This window comes from Lytechinus variegatus, chromosome 17, assembly GCF_018143015.1.
Source record: "Lytechinus variegatus isolate NC3 chromosome 17, Lvar_3.0, whole genome shotgun sequence".
Lineage (NCBI taxonomy): Eukaryota > Metazoa > Echinodermata > Echinoidea > Temnopleuroida > Toxopneustidae > Lytechinus > Lytechinus variegatus.
This window is the reverse complement of record NC_054756.1, coordinates 15,378,416-15,399,257: the sequence shown is the minus strand read 5'-3', so window position 1 is coordinate 15,399,257 and position 20,842 is coordinate 15,378,416. Positions and strand designations below refer to the sequence as shown.

Sequence of the window (20,842 nt, the reverse complement as noted above, 5' to 3'; positions counted from 1 at the left end):
CATTCCCAGTTTAAACACCTCTTTAATCATCGCCTGAACCTGGGGATAAATAGTGATTGCCACTCAGGTAGTGCCTGTGCTTTGACATTGGGTTTAATACAAAATATAATCTGTATTAAAAACAGAAATAATAATAAATGGCCCCAAAACTAAAATATCTTGGAAATACATGTACTATCTTTTACTCTATAATACCCCTTTGATGTTTGCAACTTGTATTTATGATCTTCAAACATAATTTGATTCATAAGAAACAATATTTTACTATAAATCTTTTTGAGATGTTCTCAATTATAAGAATCCCTGAACAGAGTATTCTGAATACACTCCATTTTTGTTTCAGCTTCTGAACTTTTACATCAATACAATCGCAATATCATCTTCCATTGAAATTATCTCATATTCTTTGAGCTTACCGTGTATTTCTTGTTCCTCTCCCACGTCTGTGTGTCTGACACATGGACACTGGTATGACCGTTCTGTGTTGCCATAGCAACCCCTTGTTCCTCGCAGACGGTTCAAACACTCGTCACTCTCTTAAGAGCCCTCGCTGTCTTCCTCAATATCTCTGCTCGTCTTCCCCCCTCGTTCCACTGCTTCGTCGTCGCTTTTTTGTTCACCGTTTCCACAAATCCCAACTCCGTAAAAAGAGGCAATCGGTTTCACCTGCAGATTCCGGCCATGCAGTGGACAAAGATATAAAGCAGTATGACTGAGAAAGGGTGTCTATGTGTTGGTAGGACGTCTGTTGGAGGATGTTTCAGTACAGGAGGTAAAGAGAGTAATATAGAGGTGGGCTGAGAAGACTTGGAGGCAAGCACTACCTCATCACAACAGCCATGTCTGTATGAAAATAAAGAGTTTAAAACATATAAAAGTCAATCAAGATTCAAGTGAGAAAACATGAGTACATGTACTGTAGATCATGTAAAAGTAAGACCATATCAGATAGAACATAACATATACTGTATGTACCTATTAAAGAATTTGCCTTTGGATTTGAAAATAAAGCTTGTAAATATTACAGCAACAATAAAAACAGCCTAAACCACAACTGGAATGTGACGTAAAACGGATTACAATCTACAATTTCATAGCTGAGTAAATAAACTGAATCAGCCCACTTTTTCTGTGTACTACACTTGACCTTAATTGTTGACAGGAAAATTGGTTTATTCATTTTTTAAAGGAATTGTTAACTTTTTAGAAAACGTGATTACTTGTACAAAATACTAGAAATTGAAGTTGAATTAACATTGTCTAATATTTTATTGCATGAAAGCGATGACTGTACAGAGTACTCTCAAAATAAAGTCCTACAACAAGTTTTAACAATAATAATAATATAATAAAAAAAATAATATAGAGTACTTCTAAAGCGACATATTAATGATTATAAGCTCAAGGCGCTGGAAAAAATCACTGGCAGACCTGGGGCCCGTAACACAAAGCTTAGCAATGATCGTAGAATATTATTCTACAATTGATTGCATAGACTACACCATGAACAATCGTGAAAATCAACCGTATGAACTATAAACCTTTGTGTTACGGGACCCAGGTGGGATTCGAACCCATGACCTCTGGATTATCAGACCAATGTTTTAAATGTGCTTTAGTCTCATCCATGTTGGCAGAGAAAAAATCAAATGGGGATTATGATACATGAATACCAGGCAAGATTTTTTTTTTAATTATCATTATTTTAGGGGGCTACTTTACGGACCAGTATATCTTGCTACACTTATTTCTGAAAAGTTACTGGCCAGACAGCAATTGTTACTGGTCTGGGATCGTTGGACCGGTGCCAGTGTCGCATGCTGTGGTATGTCAAATTGAAACCAGTTCACTGCACATACAGTATGCTAGTACTGCTGTATTCCCAAAAGGACAAATCATAATCAAAACATTAGCCTTTTGAACAACGATATACTGTACATCTCATTTACAATTCTGCCCTTTAAAGCACTTTGTGAGCAGAAAAACTGCGAACAACAACTGTCATTTTGTCAGCCCATTATGCCCTATTTCCATGGAAATTATTCACCCACAAGAAAATGGCTGAATCGTCAACCAGAATTGAATTGAAAAGGTTGTCTGGCCTGAAAATGTAGTTCACTTCAGTCAGCTTTTGAAGTTTGCCACCCACATACAAAACCTTCCTATAGAATGAAAATAAGGCGAGGTTACGAAGCAAAAAACCTCATTAAGGGAGTTATTGCAGTAGGTTTGTTGTGCTAGATATTAGATATTTTTATTTTATAATGAAGAATTATACTAGAATTTCCATGGTAAAATGTATACATGAACATGCATCATGCATGCAGCTCGTTATTTTAGAACAGAAAGATAGAGGTGGCATTGCCCCAGGAGAGGAAAAGAAGCAGCATCTTGCAAAGATGTTAAAAAAGAAAAATATAGAAAACCATATTGAATCAAGAGCGAGGAGTGGTCACAATCAAGGATCCATTGCTCGTTATTAAGAATGGTTGAGATATTCTAAGATGTTTTTGCTATCATTTTTACAAAAAAAGTTTTTTTTTAAATATAAAGAAATGAACTAAAAATACCAGTACTGCAATTTTAATATTTCACGTAGCACTTCATAGAAATTACATGTATGTACATGCAGGGCGCGACAAACCCGCTTGCCCGATTGCCCGGGGCAAGTGAAAATGACGTGCGGGCAAGCACCTCTCAAAGCCAATTGCCCGATCGGGCAAGTGGTTGTTGCGTCTTTTTTTCTGTACCGTACCTCGTTTTCCAATCATCCAAAATCCACACTCAAAATCATGAATACTAGCCTTAAAAAATAGGAGTAGCGCCGTTTCAAATTCCGAAATTGCGTTATTTTTTCTGTACCACGTATTTCCATACATGGTACGGTGTGGTACCAGGTATGAAAAAAATCAACGCAATGGCCGGGAAACAGTTGAATGTAGTATAGGGGTCCATTATGACTACCACCATGTGCAATTTCTAATGCACATTTTCCACCTTCCGATATCACAATTCTGTGATAAAATAATTAGAACTACACAGGCAATAAATCACAGAGTCTAGTAACTTCGCATTGGTGAGTTGTCATGTCATTCGGCTTTGCTTTTCAAAACGGCCTATTAACATCCAAAATAACTTGCCGTATTTGTTAATTATAACTTAAAATTCATTTGTTTCCCTTTTTGAGGGGATGAGGTAAATATCAGACAATAAATCATCAAACAAAGCTCCATCTATTTTACAAGGCCGGCGGGAGGCTCACACACGTGCGCATACTAGCTAGCCAGTCTGAGCTCTGTCTCTCTGCCAGAGCTCTGGGGGACAATTCGCTCAGTAAAGGCCACAATGATGGTGATTTTCTGTTTCAGACAGAGTTTACATTTCGGGTATATTATTCAAAACTTCCAATAAAGTTTGATGATTTCTTCATTGTCATGTATATTTAAGTTATTAATGAATACATTATCACCAAATTTAGACTCCCCCACAGAGAAATGCAATTTTCGTAGAAGTCTGCGTTTTCAAAGAACTTCAGGAAAAGTTAGGGTATGTGGGCCTTTATTACACGGCCGAGTACAGGTTATTGTACTGGAATAGGCGAAGTAGAAATTAGATATTGAATTCATTTATATCAAAGTTCAACTCACAGTCACACCCACACAAACCCACACAAACACACGCGCGCACACACACACCCAAGATTCTAAGCATAGTGAAAAAAAATACTTAAAAAATCATACAATATTAAACAATGTTACTAATAATTCATTAATAAGTGAACAGGTATTATTTAAAAAATTGGGCAAGCAGTTTTTTCTATCGGGCAAGCAAATTTTTTCGTCACTTGCCCTGTTGGGCAAGTGACGAAAATTTTTTTTGTAGAGGCCTGGTACATGTACGTATGTGAATATATACATGTAGGAGCAACGTGCCTCCAAAATGCATTTAATATTCTTTCTATGATATTGTCAAGGTGCATATTGAACTTTTACATAAACATCCTCCCTGAATGATAACCTCCTACTGGACAATCAATATCCATCGAGATCGTTTGTCCTTGTCCCATGGCGAAAATCTTTTGCTTAAAGATAAATTCCAGTATTGGTAACGATCTCAAAATGACTTTTTACAGAATCTAATATAATGACCACCCAAGTGTCTGTTCGTATGAATAAAAAATATGTGCCAAAGGATTCTGGAAGAAATTGTGTAATTGCTGAGAAATAAGCAAAATAAGCGCGGATTTGGTCACTTCCGTTGGGTCTTTATTCCAGCAATAATAATACACTATCCCACATGTGTCTATCTGTGTTGGTGATCTTCAGCGTGAACATTTTTCAGCGTAGATTTCAAGATTTCACAAAGTTCAGTTTATGTAACTTTACCAGATCTAGATCGTCGATGATATACTGACAATTTAGCCTGGTTTTACAGACTTTCTCATGAAATCAGTGTCTACTGCAACTACTGGCATTTCTCTTTAAGCCCACTCTTTATTACATCTTGAATTAAAGAAACCTTGATGCCCTATGAACCAGTTACCATGCCATCCAACCAATATAGCGAGCCATCGTTTTAGGGGCAACCACATGTAGTTCCCCCTTCCCACTCTCTCTCTCTTACAGGTCAAGTCCACCCCAGGAAATTGGTGATTTTAATCGATAGAGAAAAATCTAACAATTATAACGCTGCAAATTTCATCGAAATCGGATGCAAATAAGCTAATTATGACAATTTAAAATTTCCCTTATTTTTTACAAAATAGTTCAATGCACAACTCAACGATATGCAAATGAGAGTCAACGATGTCCATCACTTTTTTATTGTTTGAATAATACAATATTTAAATTTTCACAGATTTGACAATAAGGACAAATAACCATAAACTGTTAAAATAATGGTAATTCCACAATGACAGGGAGAAATCAAACTTTATTTCACTTGACAAGGAGAAAAAAATTAAAATATTTCATATAATAAAATACAAAAGAAATATTGAGTGGGTGACGTCATCAGTCTGCCAATTTGCATACCGACCAGGATGTGCATTTAACTGTTTTGTGAAATTAAGCAAAAGTTTAAAATGTCATAACTTTCTTATTTTACATCAAATGAAATTTTCAGTGTTTTGCTTGTTGGATATTTCTCTGTTTTTTCAAATCAAGTTATTGTTGGGGTGGACTTGTCCTTTAATACTAGATCCCTTTTCGAATATTTACATGTATGTCCTCTGGATGGAATGTACCCCAGGGATCTGAGAAAGTACATACATAATTATAACTTATTCATACTTCTTGTTAATATCTTGCTATTTCACCTTGCATTAACATTATTATTATAAATCATTATTTTCATTATAAATTATTGTTATTATCATTATCATAATTATCATTGTTACCATAACATCATCATTATTATAATAAATGAGCAGGCATGCCTCTGAGGCTCTGATGACTGGGTAATAATTATTGCAATGTTAAGCTCTCAGAACCATTAAATATTAATATGTCACTATATTATCAATATCATTCTACTTCTTTATCATCTCATTTTATAAAGAATTTTCTCTGTTTTCAGGGTCTCATTTACCTATTCAAGACACAGTAGTCTTTATAAGCTCTACTCCATGTATTAAAAGCCTTTGTGTACCCAATTCTTCTTTTGGCTCTGTTCCTATTCTCTAAATATTCATTCCACGTGTCTTCAACCTGGTGGATGTTTCATAAAGCTGTTCGTATTAACTTAAAGGGGAATGAAACCTTTGGAACAAATAGGCTTGTGTAGAAACAGAAAAATCAAAGAATAAGAATAAAGAAAGTTTGAGAACAACTGGACAAATAATGAGAAAGTTATGAGCATTTGAATATTGCAATCACTAATGCTATGGAGATCCTCCCATTGGCAATGCGACAAGGATGTGTGATGTCACTGATGAACAACTTTCCCTTTGGTGGACTATAAAGTACCCTCAAAATGTCTCTTTTTGCTTTTTCTCATGATGATACAAACTCTTTATCCATGATGTATTCTTAAAAAATATGTATTACATGCCCTCATGTAGAAAGAACACATGATCTATGGATAGATGTGATAAAAGAGGCAATTCAAGTGAAATATATACTAAAGTAATGGGCAGAGTTGTTCACAAGTGACATCACACATCTTTGTCGCATTGCCAATTTGCTATCTCCATAGCAATAGTGATCGCAATATTCAAATGCTCATAACTTTCTCATTATTTGTCCGATTTTTCTCAAACTTTTGTTGATCTCTTTCTTTGATTTTTCTGTTTTCACACAAGCTATCTTGTTCCAATGGTTTCATTCTCCTTTAAGAGCGACTTTAAGAATGACTGGTGAACCTTTCTTATGCACTAAACCATCGTCAATGGTGTATACCATTTACCAAAAGATAGGATTACCAGTCGTTCTTATCTTACGAACAGCTTTATGAAACGCTCCCCAGGTGTAAAGCAACCCTACCATCGGTTATTTGAGCTCTCATCTCCTGATCTTCCATAACATTATTCAGCAATGAGTGATTAGGAGCATGTTTAGAACTACGCATGTTGTAGAAGGAATACTGTATGCAGTGCATCCTCCAATATACATAATTAATATACAGCCTGAGCCAATCATGGATTTATGTAATAAAAGAGAGCCTTGATCATGCAACTCTACAAGCTCCGGCTTCCCCCACCGCCCCTATTCTCTGAAAATTCATTCCATGTTTCTTCAACCTGGTCTAAAGTGGCTCAAGCCTTGGTATTTCAGCTCTCATCTCCCACCCACCATCCATGACATTATTCAGCAATGAGTGATTATGAAAAAATTTCAAGAACTACCCATGGTGTGGAAAGAACATGTATACATCTATACATTACATAGCATCACATTCCCCTTTCATAAACCCAATTATGCGGCTAATAGCAGCATAATTTGGTCGTAAAATTGGAGGAGGACCAGAGTTATCTGCATTATTTTGATGCTGCTAGAATCCGCATAATAGCAGCATCGGGACCAGATTTTGACTTTATGAACGCATTTCCAAATAATGCGGATTATTGCCATGGTACGGTTTCAAGGTCACACTTTTCCAACACCACCGCATCGGAGGGGGCATGTCCAGTTGTCATGACGATTATCCGCCTTTTTCAGGACGGGCGCTCGTAAAAATAGTGCGGATTATTTTCTGAGTTTGAGAACACAATTTTTATTGAATTATCCGCATTACTCTTAGGCAGCTAATTGGAGGATTGGTTTATGAAAAGGGTAACAGATAATCAGATTTTTGTAAAGATCGCTAAGATACTGTATACACGTACATGTACAAGCTCTGCTCCTTTTCTCTGAATATTCATCCCACGTTTCTTCGGCCTGGTGTACAGCAGCTCTACACATGGTGTTTGAGCTTTAATTAACATTATTCAGCAATGAGTGATTACAAACTTCAAGCATGAGGAGAGTTTAAAGAACTACATGTACATGTACCCACGCTCTGGAGCTACATGTACGAGTATGACACCAATGCGCACACCCCCCCCCCTCCCACATCACTGATAAAACCTTTCAGAGAGTTACGATGTTGCAACGCTTAATATGTCAGAAGCATAGAGGTCAGAACTTTTCTAGGTTGTTACAATACCAGTTCATGTACGAGATTCTGTGAGAATTATCACTATTATCTGATTGAAAAAGAGATAGATACGAACAATTAGCTGTTCAGCTACAGCAAGTGTGGTTATAATGTCTAGATTGTTTTATCAAGGTTTATGAGCCAGCCAATAATCCACCAACATTAATGTTTGAAATACATGAAGGCCTACATGTACATGTACGTGTACATGTGCAATACAGTATTAGCCTTCTGTTAGGAAGAAAAAAATACATTGTTCATTGTTCAGATTTGACAAGGACCAGCTTGACGGAACCATAAAATGTTAAAAACAATTGTAATTCCCATGTTCGTGGCCTATGGAGAAACAGAAAGAAAACTTGTTTCACCTACAAATGAGGGAAAAATTCAAAAAGTATTTCATATAAAATACAAAAGAAATAGTGACGTCATCAGTCCCCTCATTTGCATACAGACCAGGATGTGCGTCTAAACTGTTTTGTGAAATTAAAAAAACTTTGAAATATCACAACTTTCCTATTTTACAACCGATTTTGATGATTATTTTCAGTGTTATGCAATATCCTTGTTAAGCTTTCCTCTTTCTGTTCAAAGTAACTTTATGTTGGGGTGGACTTGTCCTTTAAGCTCAAGTTTACATTCTTTTCGATTTTGTAATGAATTACATATGAACATGCTTTGTGATATATCTGACTTTGCTATACTGTCTGTATTTTGTGAAGAGAAAAAATATACATGTAATACATGTAATGTACATGAGTCATTTTCTGCATTCTGAGATTCCTTCATTCTCGTATTTTTTTTGGTGCTACACAAGAGATAAAGTATGTACACATGAATGCATAATCTAAATGTGACTAGTATCACCTTCTTTGCAAGATTATCTCATATGTTAACCTAGTTTTTCATCTCTTCCAAACCCCTCTGAGCAGCATCCCTGGAATGAAACTGGGTCAGGATGCTGGAAAAGTAAGCCGACAACATACATGTAGACAGCTTCAGGTGGAAATGAGCAGAGACGATGAACCGAAATAGACTCATGACATATTGGAAAGCTGGAGGATAGGGAATCCGTGGCTTTAATGTAAAATACTTCATAGAACCCCCCCCCCCTAGAGACCCTAAAATCATGATTTGTTTCTCTCATAAAACGATAGGGTATAAGACCAATAGAGAAAACACATACATGTACACTTTTTAAAATAATTTTTCTTTAATTTCATTTTTTTGTATTATTTTGTATAACTGAAAAAAATCAGAGGGGGAGGTGAACGTGGTTTTTCAACCTCATGCCCCCCCCTCAATTGTGCTTCCCAAGTGTATACTATTACTTTGACCTCATGTAGGCCTACATATATTTTTAAGATGCTTTCAGAGGTAGATTTGAACATATCAACCTAGTATTTCAAGGAATTTTCATACAGTTTAATAATCACAAGTCCTGCACTGCAGTATGTTATACATGAAGATAACTGTGTAATCGAGTGCATGCTCCTTATCAGCATATTCAGACTGCCTCAAAGTTTGTGAGTTCCAGGTATTGTCTTAACAAGAAAATTACAATACCAGGTATATAATTTGCCAACATGGAAGCAAAATACTCGTAATATCCCCCCCCAAAAAAAAAAATAGCTCCTACAGTAGGTGCTAGCCGAAATTTTCTCAAGGATTTTCTTCTATTAAGATCAAAGGTATTTTGGCAGTGTGAAAGCAAATAATGGAACTTCTTCAATGCACCGAGTATTTAGGCGCAAGCGCCGTGGCCTTGCTTGCGAATCTGACCATACAGGGCATGCTCTTAACTTTGAGAACTTGCCCCAAACTGGTGTACTTGAGGTCGGTATGAAATGCAGAAATTATCGGGTACATTTTAGCCTGAACTTGAAAGTTCTCGTTAGCAGTTAATCTGGTGATCGAGGCGGTCTGAATACAACCACTACATGCTACTATATAAATGTAGGCCTAATGATCAGGAATGGAGAGGAGATCACTGGAAGAAAATTTCTCCCAAATGAGAGTCAGGCACGAAGCCAAGGCCAAAGCTGCTACATGTACTCTGTATGTGACCTCAGGGTCCAACCTCATCTCATCCCTGATAAACGTTCATAGGCCTACATTTACATACAATAATATTCAGAATGAGAAGAATCATGTTGAGACAAAAACAAGAACATCTGCTAGCGCCACAATCACAATAATACGAAGAAAGAGAATCAATAATTAATCTGATTTGATAAACCTGGAAAGCATCTACATGTAGGAACATCTATGTATGTTCCTAAACATGAGCGACACAGACAGTGAAATTATTCTGAGAATAATACAGGACCTTCTTGTACTTCTATTTGTAAACTGAAATGAGCCTTTTACCTTTCATACAGTAAAGTGCATGCATATCCTTTTAATCAGTGCGATGATAAATCCTATTACCGGTACAATATATTCCTACAGTGGAGATGTATGAGAATATTTCACTGTGTAGCTGCAGCACAGAGATGGATCAATCTACGATGATGATCGAGCAAATCATTAGTTTGAGACGCATCTGCCCCGACCTCCCATTTAACATTCCTCCTCGCTCCAATCTAATAGCACCGTGTGGCTCAGCAATTTGTCAGCATGCGTCCAATGCCCGGCAACACCACCACCATCGCCAACTGCAGACCCCGGGAAAAATAGCGGCCGTGTGTTTGTTCAACGCAAATTACTCATGACGTTAGCCTGGTAGGGAACTGTGGGAGGATGTTGGAGGGGGGGGGGTGGAGGATGTTGGAGAGGGGGGGGTGGAGGATGGAGAGGAATACGAGATGACTGGTTGGTTGCATCTACCGCAGGGACGGAAGGAAAAACAGAGAGGCAGTCGGGAGAAGAAGTCATTAATCCTGTCCGAGGTTGGTGTCAGCTGGGATTACTGTTCTTTCCCCGGTGGAAGGTTTCCCTTTTCTAAGCTGCTCATAATTTGCAAATAGATTAGAGGAAAATCTGATGCCGCAGAACAGACATCGGGCGCTTTCTGATGAAATTCAAAGAGACGGCCTTGGAATTTTAATTGGCCTGCACTGTGCATGCATCAGATCGCTTTGATATGAATTTAAATGTAAAGGCTTGCAAAAGCCTCCCGTGTAATAATCAAGTAATTCATCCTTGCAAAGTGCCAACTTCTCCACACTATCATTGAGTCAATCAAGCAGAATAAAAAGAAGATTGAAGTCCTTTCCCATCTTTAATACACAGCACATGTAAAAAATATGCTGTAAATCCATGATGTACAAAGACGATCATTTTTAAAATAGGGGAGCTTTGAATTTTAAGTAACTGTGTTTTTTTATGAATAAATAATGAACATGTACATGTAAGATTCTTTCAAGTAAGATGTGGGGATACAGGACACATATAATGTGGAAGACCATAAACTATATATTAAAAAGAAAAGTTTCATTTTGTACTGAAAATGTCCTCTGCTTGTCCCTGGGAGCTCCAGCATCAAACACGCATGCACAAGTATTTTAGCACCAGGAATCTACACTAACAATACCCTGATATCAACACCACTTCATTGTCATTTTGGATTGCATTTTGCTCTCGATCACTGCACAACCACGAAAAGCTATAGTGTGCATTATGACATCATATGAAATTAACCCCAGCCTTCTTCGTTTTCACTGACAGTATTGCCTTTTAGCAATTTTATAATCAACAAAACAAACAAAACATGCAGTTGGCAAACCGCACTCTTTTTCGTCAAACACTTTCTTTTTTCTTTTCTTTTTCTTTTACCAGCCTGCCTGTCACATATTCTTGCTCTCTTAAAGGTCATCTAGCCTTGGTTCGTGTAGCATCTTCAAGGAAACTGCACCACCGCAGCAACCGCATAGAGGAGAAATCGTGATGGGTTTGCATCCACAAGACTTTTCAGACGAGTGTTTATTCAAAGACACCTCCAGTGCATCTCAACGATAGATTTGATTGAATTGGGCTATTTTAATTTGTAAAATCTAGCGCAATGGCACAAACATGAATTTTTGATTCATCAATTGTATAGTAATGATAATGAATTCTTAAACAGCAATAATGTCCATCAGCAGTCTACATGTAGTGGCCCATAACACAAAGCTTGTATTGATCGTAGAACATTTTTTTAATGATTGATTCGATTGACTACAATGTACAATCGATCATAAAAATCACAGCAGGGATTGTCGCTTGAACCCATCCCACATAAAGCATGGCAAAGGTAATCAAATTCAACAGGCTATCAGGTGTTTCTAAAAAGTGAACTCTTGAATTATAATCTTCGTTGTGGGTACGTCGTCTTCGTTCTTGGATTGGCAAATGACCTCAGGTGACCTATTACCCACGTTTAGACTAAGATTTGATATAGATCTAAAGAAATTATACCTTGGCTAGAGTCATGGCTAGAGTGGAGACTAGACTCGGTCCGTGGTAGAAATAAGTGGTTCTAGTCTCACTTTTCAGACTCTGCATTACATGACATGCACTATTTGAAAACAAAAGGTCTGTGCATGTAGACTACACTGTAGTTTTCCAGGAGCTCCAACGTAAATTATTTGTACTTGCCATGCCACATTCGTTTGCAAAGGATACACGCAGAAAAAATGTCATCTCTGTTTTAATATTAAAAAATATATTGTCTCTTGTGTGACTGTTAACTATCCAAAATGAATTCCATTAGAAAATTCGCATCACTATCAAAGTTTCAAAACACATTGTACATGTACACTGTACATGAAGTTATTTTCACTGTGTGAAAGGTCTCAATGACGCACTAGGCGCAGTAAAAGTAGGTCTACAATGAGCACAATGAAGGAGGGTGCTCCTACAAACTAATGAAGAAAGATGACTGCATCAAAACAAGGAGATCGTTGTAGGCATCATGAAGCAGCCAAGAAAAAATGAATCCGATACAAACTGTTTTACAAACAAATCCACAATCAGGAGATCTGTAGAATGTGCGTACGTACATGCAGTATGTAATATAGTAGGGTGCTTTGAATTTCAATTTTCATGTTTGTACAAGAAGTTTGTAGATGGTGAGCCAGCTGAAAATGAAACCATTTGCAGGAAATATCCAATATTTTAATATGTTGGATCTTGAAACAAAGTGAAGCTCTAATTGCTTGTATGTATGTACATTATGAACATTTGGAAAGCCTACAGTTGGAGATGTTACATAAGGGGTACAAAACCATGGAATCGTCTAGTGAAACTAATGGCCTACATACCATTCAGTGCATCCATGTAAATGTATAGGGCAGTTTTAAGTTTGCAATCAGGCCTACTGCATTATTTTAGGTAACTGTACTTTATCAGTCCTACAATATTTCACAAAGTAACATGCATTACATCGTTAATGGCATACACCCACAAACCCAAACACTCCAAAACTGCATGAAGTTATCGCTCGTTTTCCGCCAGTAATTTGCAGGATCTGTGAATACCGGTACCCGCAATCTTCGGCACATGAACTTTCCAACAAGACCTACATTATGCAATGGAATGACGTGAAATCACTTGGCTTTTACACTTTCAGTGAAAATGTCACAGATGAACATGATGATGGGCGCTGGCTGCTCAGCTCGCTGGCGGTAACCTATTTGCGATATCTCCCCCATATAAGGTCACAATCATTTAGCCATGAGCAGGCCTCTTCTCCTTCTCATCCACCTCCTCCGAGAGTATTCTGTCTCTCGATTTAAGTGCCTCGTCTGAATGTCAAGAAGCAGATGGATTTCTCTTAATTTTCTGCCCCTCTTTCGGGTTGTAACAGGAGGCCCATCTTCATTAGCCCATGTTTCACGATCGTAATCCAGGGAAGTATTTCACGAAAGATTGTGTCAGTGATTTTCACTGACTAATTTTCTATCAGCCAATCAGATGCAAGGACTGTAGCTTATAACAATAGTGAGTAAAAATCAGTAAATTATTCATAAAATGCCTCCCCAGGAGACTTTGGCTGATAGAAGCAGATGGATTAGTCTTCATTATCTGCCCTCATTTGGATTGTAACAGAAGGCCTGTCTTCATTAGCCCACGCTTCAAGATTAAAATCCAGGGGATTTTAGACCGATGATAACTGGCTAAACCCAGATGGGAGATGACAGGGAGAAAGTGAGAGCTTTTTAGCTGCTCTAGAATTTCTCCAGGTGGTGAAATTGAACAAGGTAATTGGAACAAAAAGAGGAAAATGCACAAACTTCTGTGGATATGAATTGTATCCATACAGCTCTAGGATTTAGCACACAATACACATTGAATTTCCTTCAAGTCAACATTAATTTCAAAAAAGGTTTAAGTGTAACATGGATAGGCCCAAGGTGAATAGAAAGGAAAGGTGATTGGAATTCTTGCTTGATGTTGTACTGTTGTACATGTACATATGAAAACCTCCCATGTTCATATAAAACAGCGGTCCTCAACCTCTTTTATTATACTCGAGGACCACTTTGACTCTCAGATTTTTTTGAGGCCCACCAAACAAATTAAAGAAAACATCGATTTTGATGAAATGTTTCGTGCAATTTTAATACAAAGCTCAAAGCACATTCAAAACAAACAGTTATCTGCATTTGCAAAGATCCCGTAAATGAGCAACAACTAAAAAAAAACTACATACACATGAGGTTCACATCAAAGTTAGATCGAACCATCATAAGGTACATGTGCATGCTTTGCAACATGCATGATACATGTACCTATAGCATACTTTTGTTCTGTCTGACCTACGTAAACCGATCGGACATAGCCCAGGTCTGTGAAATGTAATTTAGTTTTTCCGTTTATATTTTCTTTTCTCCCTCTGGAGCTTCTCGCGGCCCACCATTGGGCAGCGCCCACCGGTGGTGAAGCATTGATTTAAGAGACCCAATAGCTCAATAGCACTGGCATCCTTTGACCACAAGGCATTGCCACTCTCCACCCAGGTGAAGTACGGTAATGGGTACCCAGCAGGAAGAAATTCGTTGTAAAGTATGGTTGAGCACCTTCATGTACATGTAGGCAAAATGACATCAAAGCTGGGCCCACGAGGAGAACAGCTAGTTTTCGGAACTGAAGTGCCTACCCTGGGCAAATGAAACATAATAATTTTTGGGTTTTGTGAAAACCCATCAACGATCAAACCACAAATTCCTGTAAAGTGCCTACAAACTCAGCTGTATACAATTAATTTGCGATAAAGATATATGTATAGGGGCCTTTATAGCAGAGAAGCAATGGCTACAGCACATCCAAGGTCAGAGGGATTTTGTGAATTCCAATGTTGCTGGGAAACAACAAAAACATGTATCATTCAGTTCAGAGACACCATATCCTGATCGGGCTAATATTAGCAACAACCCAACGACGTACAAGCTATTTCGGGAGGATTCTATTTCGATCTTGGCAAAGACACTTGAAGGAAAAAGGATGGGGGCCAGTGAATAGAGAAAAACACAAGCTATTTTTATCCTGATCGCTCTCCTGATACTTCTCCGCATGAAGGAAATGCCGCGTGAATTCAGTTTCATGACTAAGGATGTCTAGCGGTATATCACATGCAAAACCACCCTTGTTTTGAAACCCCAGGAACTCTTTCATTAGATTGCCCTCAATCAGGCGATCGTGTACAGTAGGTCTATGTAATATGTATTGTAAAATGGAGTTTGGAAGTCAATTAACACTTTCAAATTAATTATTTCTCGACAACACTGCAGCACTTGTACGGCTATTGGTTATTAGAGGAGCTGAAAACCTACATGTACGTCATTGAATTTGTTCCCACTCCCTACTTATGAGTATGAAATTACCAAAAACAAATAGGAGGGACATAAAATAAAATGGACTCATTAGAAGAAACAACAAACCCGTACATGTATTTTCTTTCGGGGCCAAAAGATGTAGGGACAGTGATTTTATGTTTTACCCGTACATACTTTGTAAAACGGAAATTCCGGTTGGTTCTTATACTTTTCTGTAAAAATTCATGGAATTCACCTTCGCAAAATGGAATTCAGGTTTTTGCTGTGTACATTTTCAGTGTCAGACCAAACGGATTTTCCATTTTTAGATCAGGTTGAAACAGAAGTACAGATTTTCAAAAAAGGCCTTTTTTTTAAAGGAATTTCACTGTCTCTGAGACATGGAAAAAAAAAATGTGTATGAAGATTTGGCTTTTATTGTAGAATAATCCAGATGTATAAGTTATTTTTTTCCTTGAAAAAATATACCGTTATTTCAAATTCCACTGAGAAATTCTTCAACAATAATCACTTCTCACACACCCCGAACCAGACGTTGCTTTGTCTCGGTTTTAATTTGGTTGGACATTCCCAAATGGACATTGTTAAAATTAGATTGCTCGCTTTTATCAGTACCATATCCTGTTATTTCATATGAATCACACTCACAGTCAGAAGGCAGAGTATGTACATGTACGCGTCAGGGGATTCTACTTTCTGATCAACTTTTAGCAGTTTCACAGCACGTATCATGCTTAAACTGCAACTTGGAATTGAATTACAATGGTTAATGATAGATGCAAGGGGTTTTTTTTAGTAATATTCTCTCAATACTTTTTATAATAATATTAATTTTCCTTTACTATTCAAAGTGTCACTGTCCATACATGTACAAAAATAATAAACTTTACACCTAAAAAGGATGCCAATGTCATCATCATGATGATTATCATTACTACCATTTAATGCTACATTTTTTTGTTTTATCCTTCGTGAATGATCATTAAATTATGTCCGAAATTCAAATGATGAAAGAAAAATTTGAAAATTTTCCAAGCCGACAGAATACAGTAAATAAAACAAACAGACCTCCCCCTTCTTTTTATAAAGTAATTTATAAAAGTCCAGAAACACAGATTGAATACACGTATGCATTATGTTGTACCAGACTGGCTCCCGTTCGATAGATGTAAAATAATGTATGCATATTCCATTGTACACTGTACATTGCATTTATAATGCATGTCCATGCCTCTACTGCACATCAGTATGTGCTTTTAACATCATGTTACAAATTTGACAGCTTGCCACGGTGTAATGATACCCACAGAGCTCCTCTCTGAATACATTAAAGGTCCCCTGCATCCAGGCAACTCCACACGAGTCGTGAAAATCCAATATAATGGCAGCGCCATCCTGCATCTTAATCGTGAGTTACGCTCCCGAGTGTCCGTGACATTCACAGTATAAACAAAGTAGCCGTTCGTCCCCTGCCCTGTGCGATATAGTTCTTTGTCTGCTGGAGACTCAAATTCGCAGAAATTTCAGATTTTATGGAGTCAAAGGAGGGAAAGGGTATGAGATACTCATACAGATCGAAAAGGTCATTTAATAATACTCTGGAGCTAACATTTTACAATGTCTGCATTGTTCATGTAGTATGGAGCATGTAGGTCTGCATCAATAGTTCCACCCACACACGCATGAAAGCATTATCAAAGAAAAATCATTATTTCCTTATTGTTAACATCTTCTGAGTCATTGCACAGAACTTTCAGCTTAATAGGGGCCTACAGTTAATTTCAAATCATATTTTGATCTTTTTTTATATCAAATTGTATAACGGCTATGTGGTAAAAGTGATAAAAAATCTTTTGTATTCACCGAGACATTTTGAAAGTACTGACATTTTGTCACAATAAACAAGTGATAGACATGTGTCTGTACACACATGCATGCCAACATTACAAACAATAAAATATCTGACAAAATCAAAATGCTTGTTTCATTTTTCATAATTCATTCAAATCAAATTGTTGTGGCAAATATCCTTGGCCTTTCTTGAAGATGCGCACAAGCATTGATTAGTATGCAAAGTTCACTTTTAATCGAGAACACACCCAAACCAACAATGCTCTCTCTCCCCCCCCCCCCCCTCTTCAGCACTGGGGGGATATATGTGTGTACAATGTAGGAAAGGGCAGCTTAATCAATATGTAGACAGTGATTCTCTGACCTGTCCCCAATTTAACGGTGTAAAATAATGTACATATACATGTATACTTACAAATTTTCATGTTTGGCACATTTTTTCATAATTGTGTAGAGGCCTGATTCTGGCTACTGGGAGTGTTGGGCTCCATGTCTACGCATCTACATGTAGTAACAATCTGCATGTGGCTTTCAGATTAATGATTTTTTTTTTTTCACTAAAATTTTCAGTTGATAATATTCCTTAATATTCTTCTGAGTATGTGCCAAATATCTCATTAAATTTGATAGAAATACACTGTATATACATATGATTTTCTTGGAAAATACCTCGGCCAGTCATTTTCAGACTGAACAAGAAAGGGTGCCCAATGTTTTTGCGCCCATTCACTTTTACACACGATTCAGGGATTTTGATGAGAAAGGCTGCATTTTGAGGCCGTCACATGAAATACCCAAAGTTCATTATTTTGGTCGCAGCGTCAGCGTATCTTCTTTTTTTAATAATATCACGCAGAAAAGCGTATGCGCAGACTTGGGGACCTTTACTACATGTATATGAATCAAGATTGAAAGAGGCAAGAGGGTGAAAAGAATGATAGGGAGAGGGGATGAGGGAGGTGGTAGAAGGGGTGCGGGATACGACACAAGGAAGGAGAGGGGAAAGAAGGATGAAAGAGAGAGCGGGAAAACAGGGAATAAACAAGAGCAAGATGATGAAAGAGGGGTCCGAGGGATGAAGGTGGTTGGATGGGGTGAGATTGGGGATGAAGGAAGGGAAGTGATGAGGGAGTGAGAGGAGATGAAAGAGAGAAGAGGCGGATGGGAGAGTATGCAGGGGAGGGAGTGAAGAGTGAATGGGCAAGAGGGGATGAGAGAAGAGAGAGGGTGAAACAAAGAATAAAAGAGAATAAAAGAGAGAGAAGGGATGACAGAAGGAGAGATGGGATGAAAGTAAGGAGATGGAATGAAAGGAGATGGGAGGAATGAGGGGAGTTGGATGAAAGAAGGAGAGATGGGATGGAAAAGAGTTGGAATGAATGAAGGGGAGATGGAATGGAAGGAGAGATGGGATGAAAGAGAGTTGGGATGAATGAAGGGGAGATGGAATGGAAGGAGGAGAGATGGGATGAAAGATGGGTGGGATTAAGGGGAGATGGAATGGAAGGAGAGATGGGATGAAAGATGGTTGGGATGAATGAAGGGGAGATGGAATGGAAGAAGGAGAGATGGGATGAAAGAGAGTTGGGATGAATGAAGGGGAGATGGAATGGAAAGGAGAGATGGAATGAAAGAGAGTTGGGATGAATGAAGGGGAGATGGAATGGAAGGAGAGATGGGATGAAAGAGAGTTGGGATGAATGAAGGGGAGATGGAATGGAAGGAGAGATGGGATGAAAGAGAGTTGGGATGAATAAAGGGGAGATGGAATGAAAGGAGAGATGGGATGAAAGAGAGTTGGGATGAATGAAGGGGAGATGGAATGGAAGGAGAGATGGAATGAAAGGAGAGATGGAAAGGAGAGATGGGATGAAAGAGAGTTGGGATGAATGAAGGGGAGATGGAATGGAATAAGGAGAGATGGAATGGAAGGAGAGATGGGATGAAAGAGAGTTGGGATGAATGAAGGGGAGATGGAATGGAAGGAGAGATGGGATGAAAGAGAGTTGGGATGAATGAAGGGGAGATGGAATGGAAGAAGGAGAGATGGGATGAAAGATGGTTGGGATGAAGGGGAGATGGAATGGAAGGAGAGATGGGATGAAAGAGAGTTGGGATGAATGAAGAGGAGATGGAATGGAAGAAGGGGAGTTGGAATGAAAGGAGAGATGAGATGAAAGAGGGGAGAGCTAGGGTGAAAGATAAAGAGAGGATGTTGGAGATGTATTTAAAAAAAGTTGGCAGAAGAAAGGGAGGGTTGGGCAAAAACAGAGAATGAATTATAATGTACACATGCACATACATGTACATGTATGCATAGAGGTTGAAAAAAGTACAAAGCCGAATGCAATTTTATATATTATTACCTGTTTTTAACTTTAATACAATCTTTAACGCAATCCGTTATCTGGACTTTAAACTCATCCCGAGTATCATCAGTTCATGATTTGTTATTCTCAAATGCACTTATCCTGGCTGATCAAATAATGTGAGCAAATAGAAATATATAACTTACCAGCAAAAATATATGTACAAAGGTTACCAACACATATCATGTATATACGGGCTTCCGATAACAAAGTTCTTTTTGATACACCTACGTGAATTACATAAAATATTGAAGGCCCATTTACTTGTAATTGTATTGTAGTAGTTTGTTAAATACCTTCAGTTTCATATGAACTTTTAATAGTGCAATGTACATGTAATGTATATTACATGAATAATAGACATAAAAGTATGTCAAAGAAGTCATAACTTCACAATGCAGAGACATACATGTATATACACTGTGTATGTAATAAAATGTGTCTACATTTTAACAATGCACTGAATTTTAAACAATAAAATTCTATTCACAAAAAAAAAGAAAAAATCATTGTAACAATCATCTAGACCTATATTAATTAAAGGTCAAGTCCACCTCATAAAAATGTTGATTTGAATCAATAGAAAAATATCAGACAAGCACAATGCTGAAAATTTCATCAAAATCGGATGTAAAATAAGAAAGTTATGACATTTCAAATTTTCGCTTATTTTCAACAAAATAGTTACATGAACGATCCAGTTATCCAAATGAGAGAGTCGATGATGTCACTCACTCACTATTTCTTTTGTTTTTATTGTTTGAATTATACAATATTTCAATTTTTACGAATTTGACGATTAGGACCTCCTTGCTTGAAGCACAAAATGTTAAAATAATGGAATTCCATGTGTTCAGGGAGGAATGAAACTTCATTTCACATGACAATGACGAGAAAATAACAATATTTTATATAATAAAATACAAAAGAAATAGTGAGTGAGTGATCTCATCAACTCTCTCATTTGGATGTAACTGGCTCGTTCATATAACTATTTTGTTGAAAATAAGCGAAACTTTAAAATGCCATAACTTTCTTGTTTTACATCCAATTTTGAAGAAATTTTCAGTGTTATGCTTGTTGAATTTTTCTCTTTTTATTCAAATCAAGTTTTTGTTGGGGTGGACTTGTCCTTTAAGTATTGAAAGAAAATGTTGGCAACGGTTTCACAAAAAATAACAAAAGTACATCAAGATGTTTCGAAGACTTGACTTTGTGATGTCATATGCA

At 37.4% G+C, this 20,842-nt stretch overlaps 1 protein-coding gene across 2 annotated transcripts in view; it reads right to left on the bottom strand.

The window, feature by feature from the left end:
* LOC121430776 (serine/threonine-protein kinase Sgk1-like) overlaps nucleotides 1-20,842 on the bottom strand; it is a 71,351-nt gene that overhangs the window by 43,789 nt on the left and 6,720 nt on the right. For both annotated transcript variants that reach the window (XM_041628167.1, XM_041628168.1), the window contains exon 2: nucleotides 417-843. In XM_041628167.1, the coding sequence (XP_041484101.1) occupies nucleotides 417-491 (75 nt within the window). In that variant the 5' untranslated portion in view covers nucleotides 492-843. The remainder of the gene's footprint in view (nucleotides 1-416; nucleotides 844-20,842) is intronic.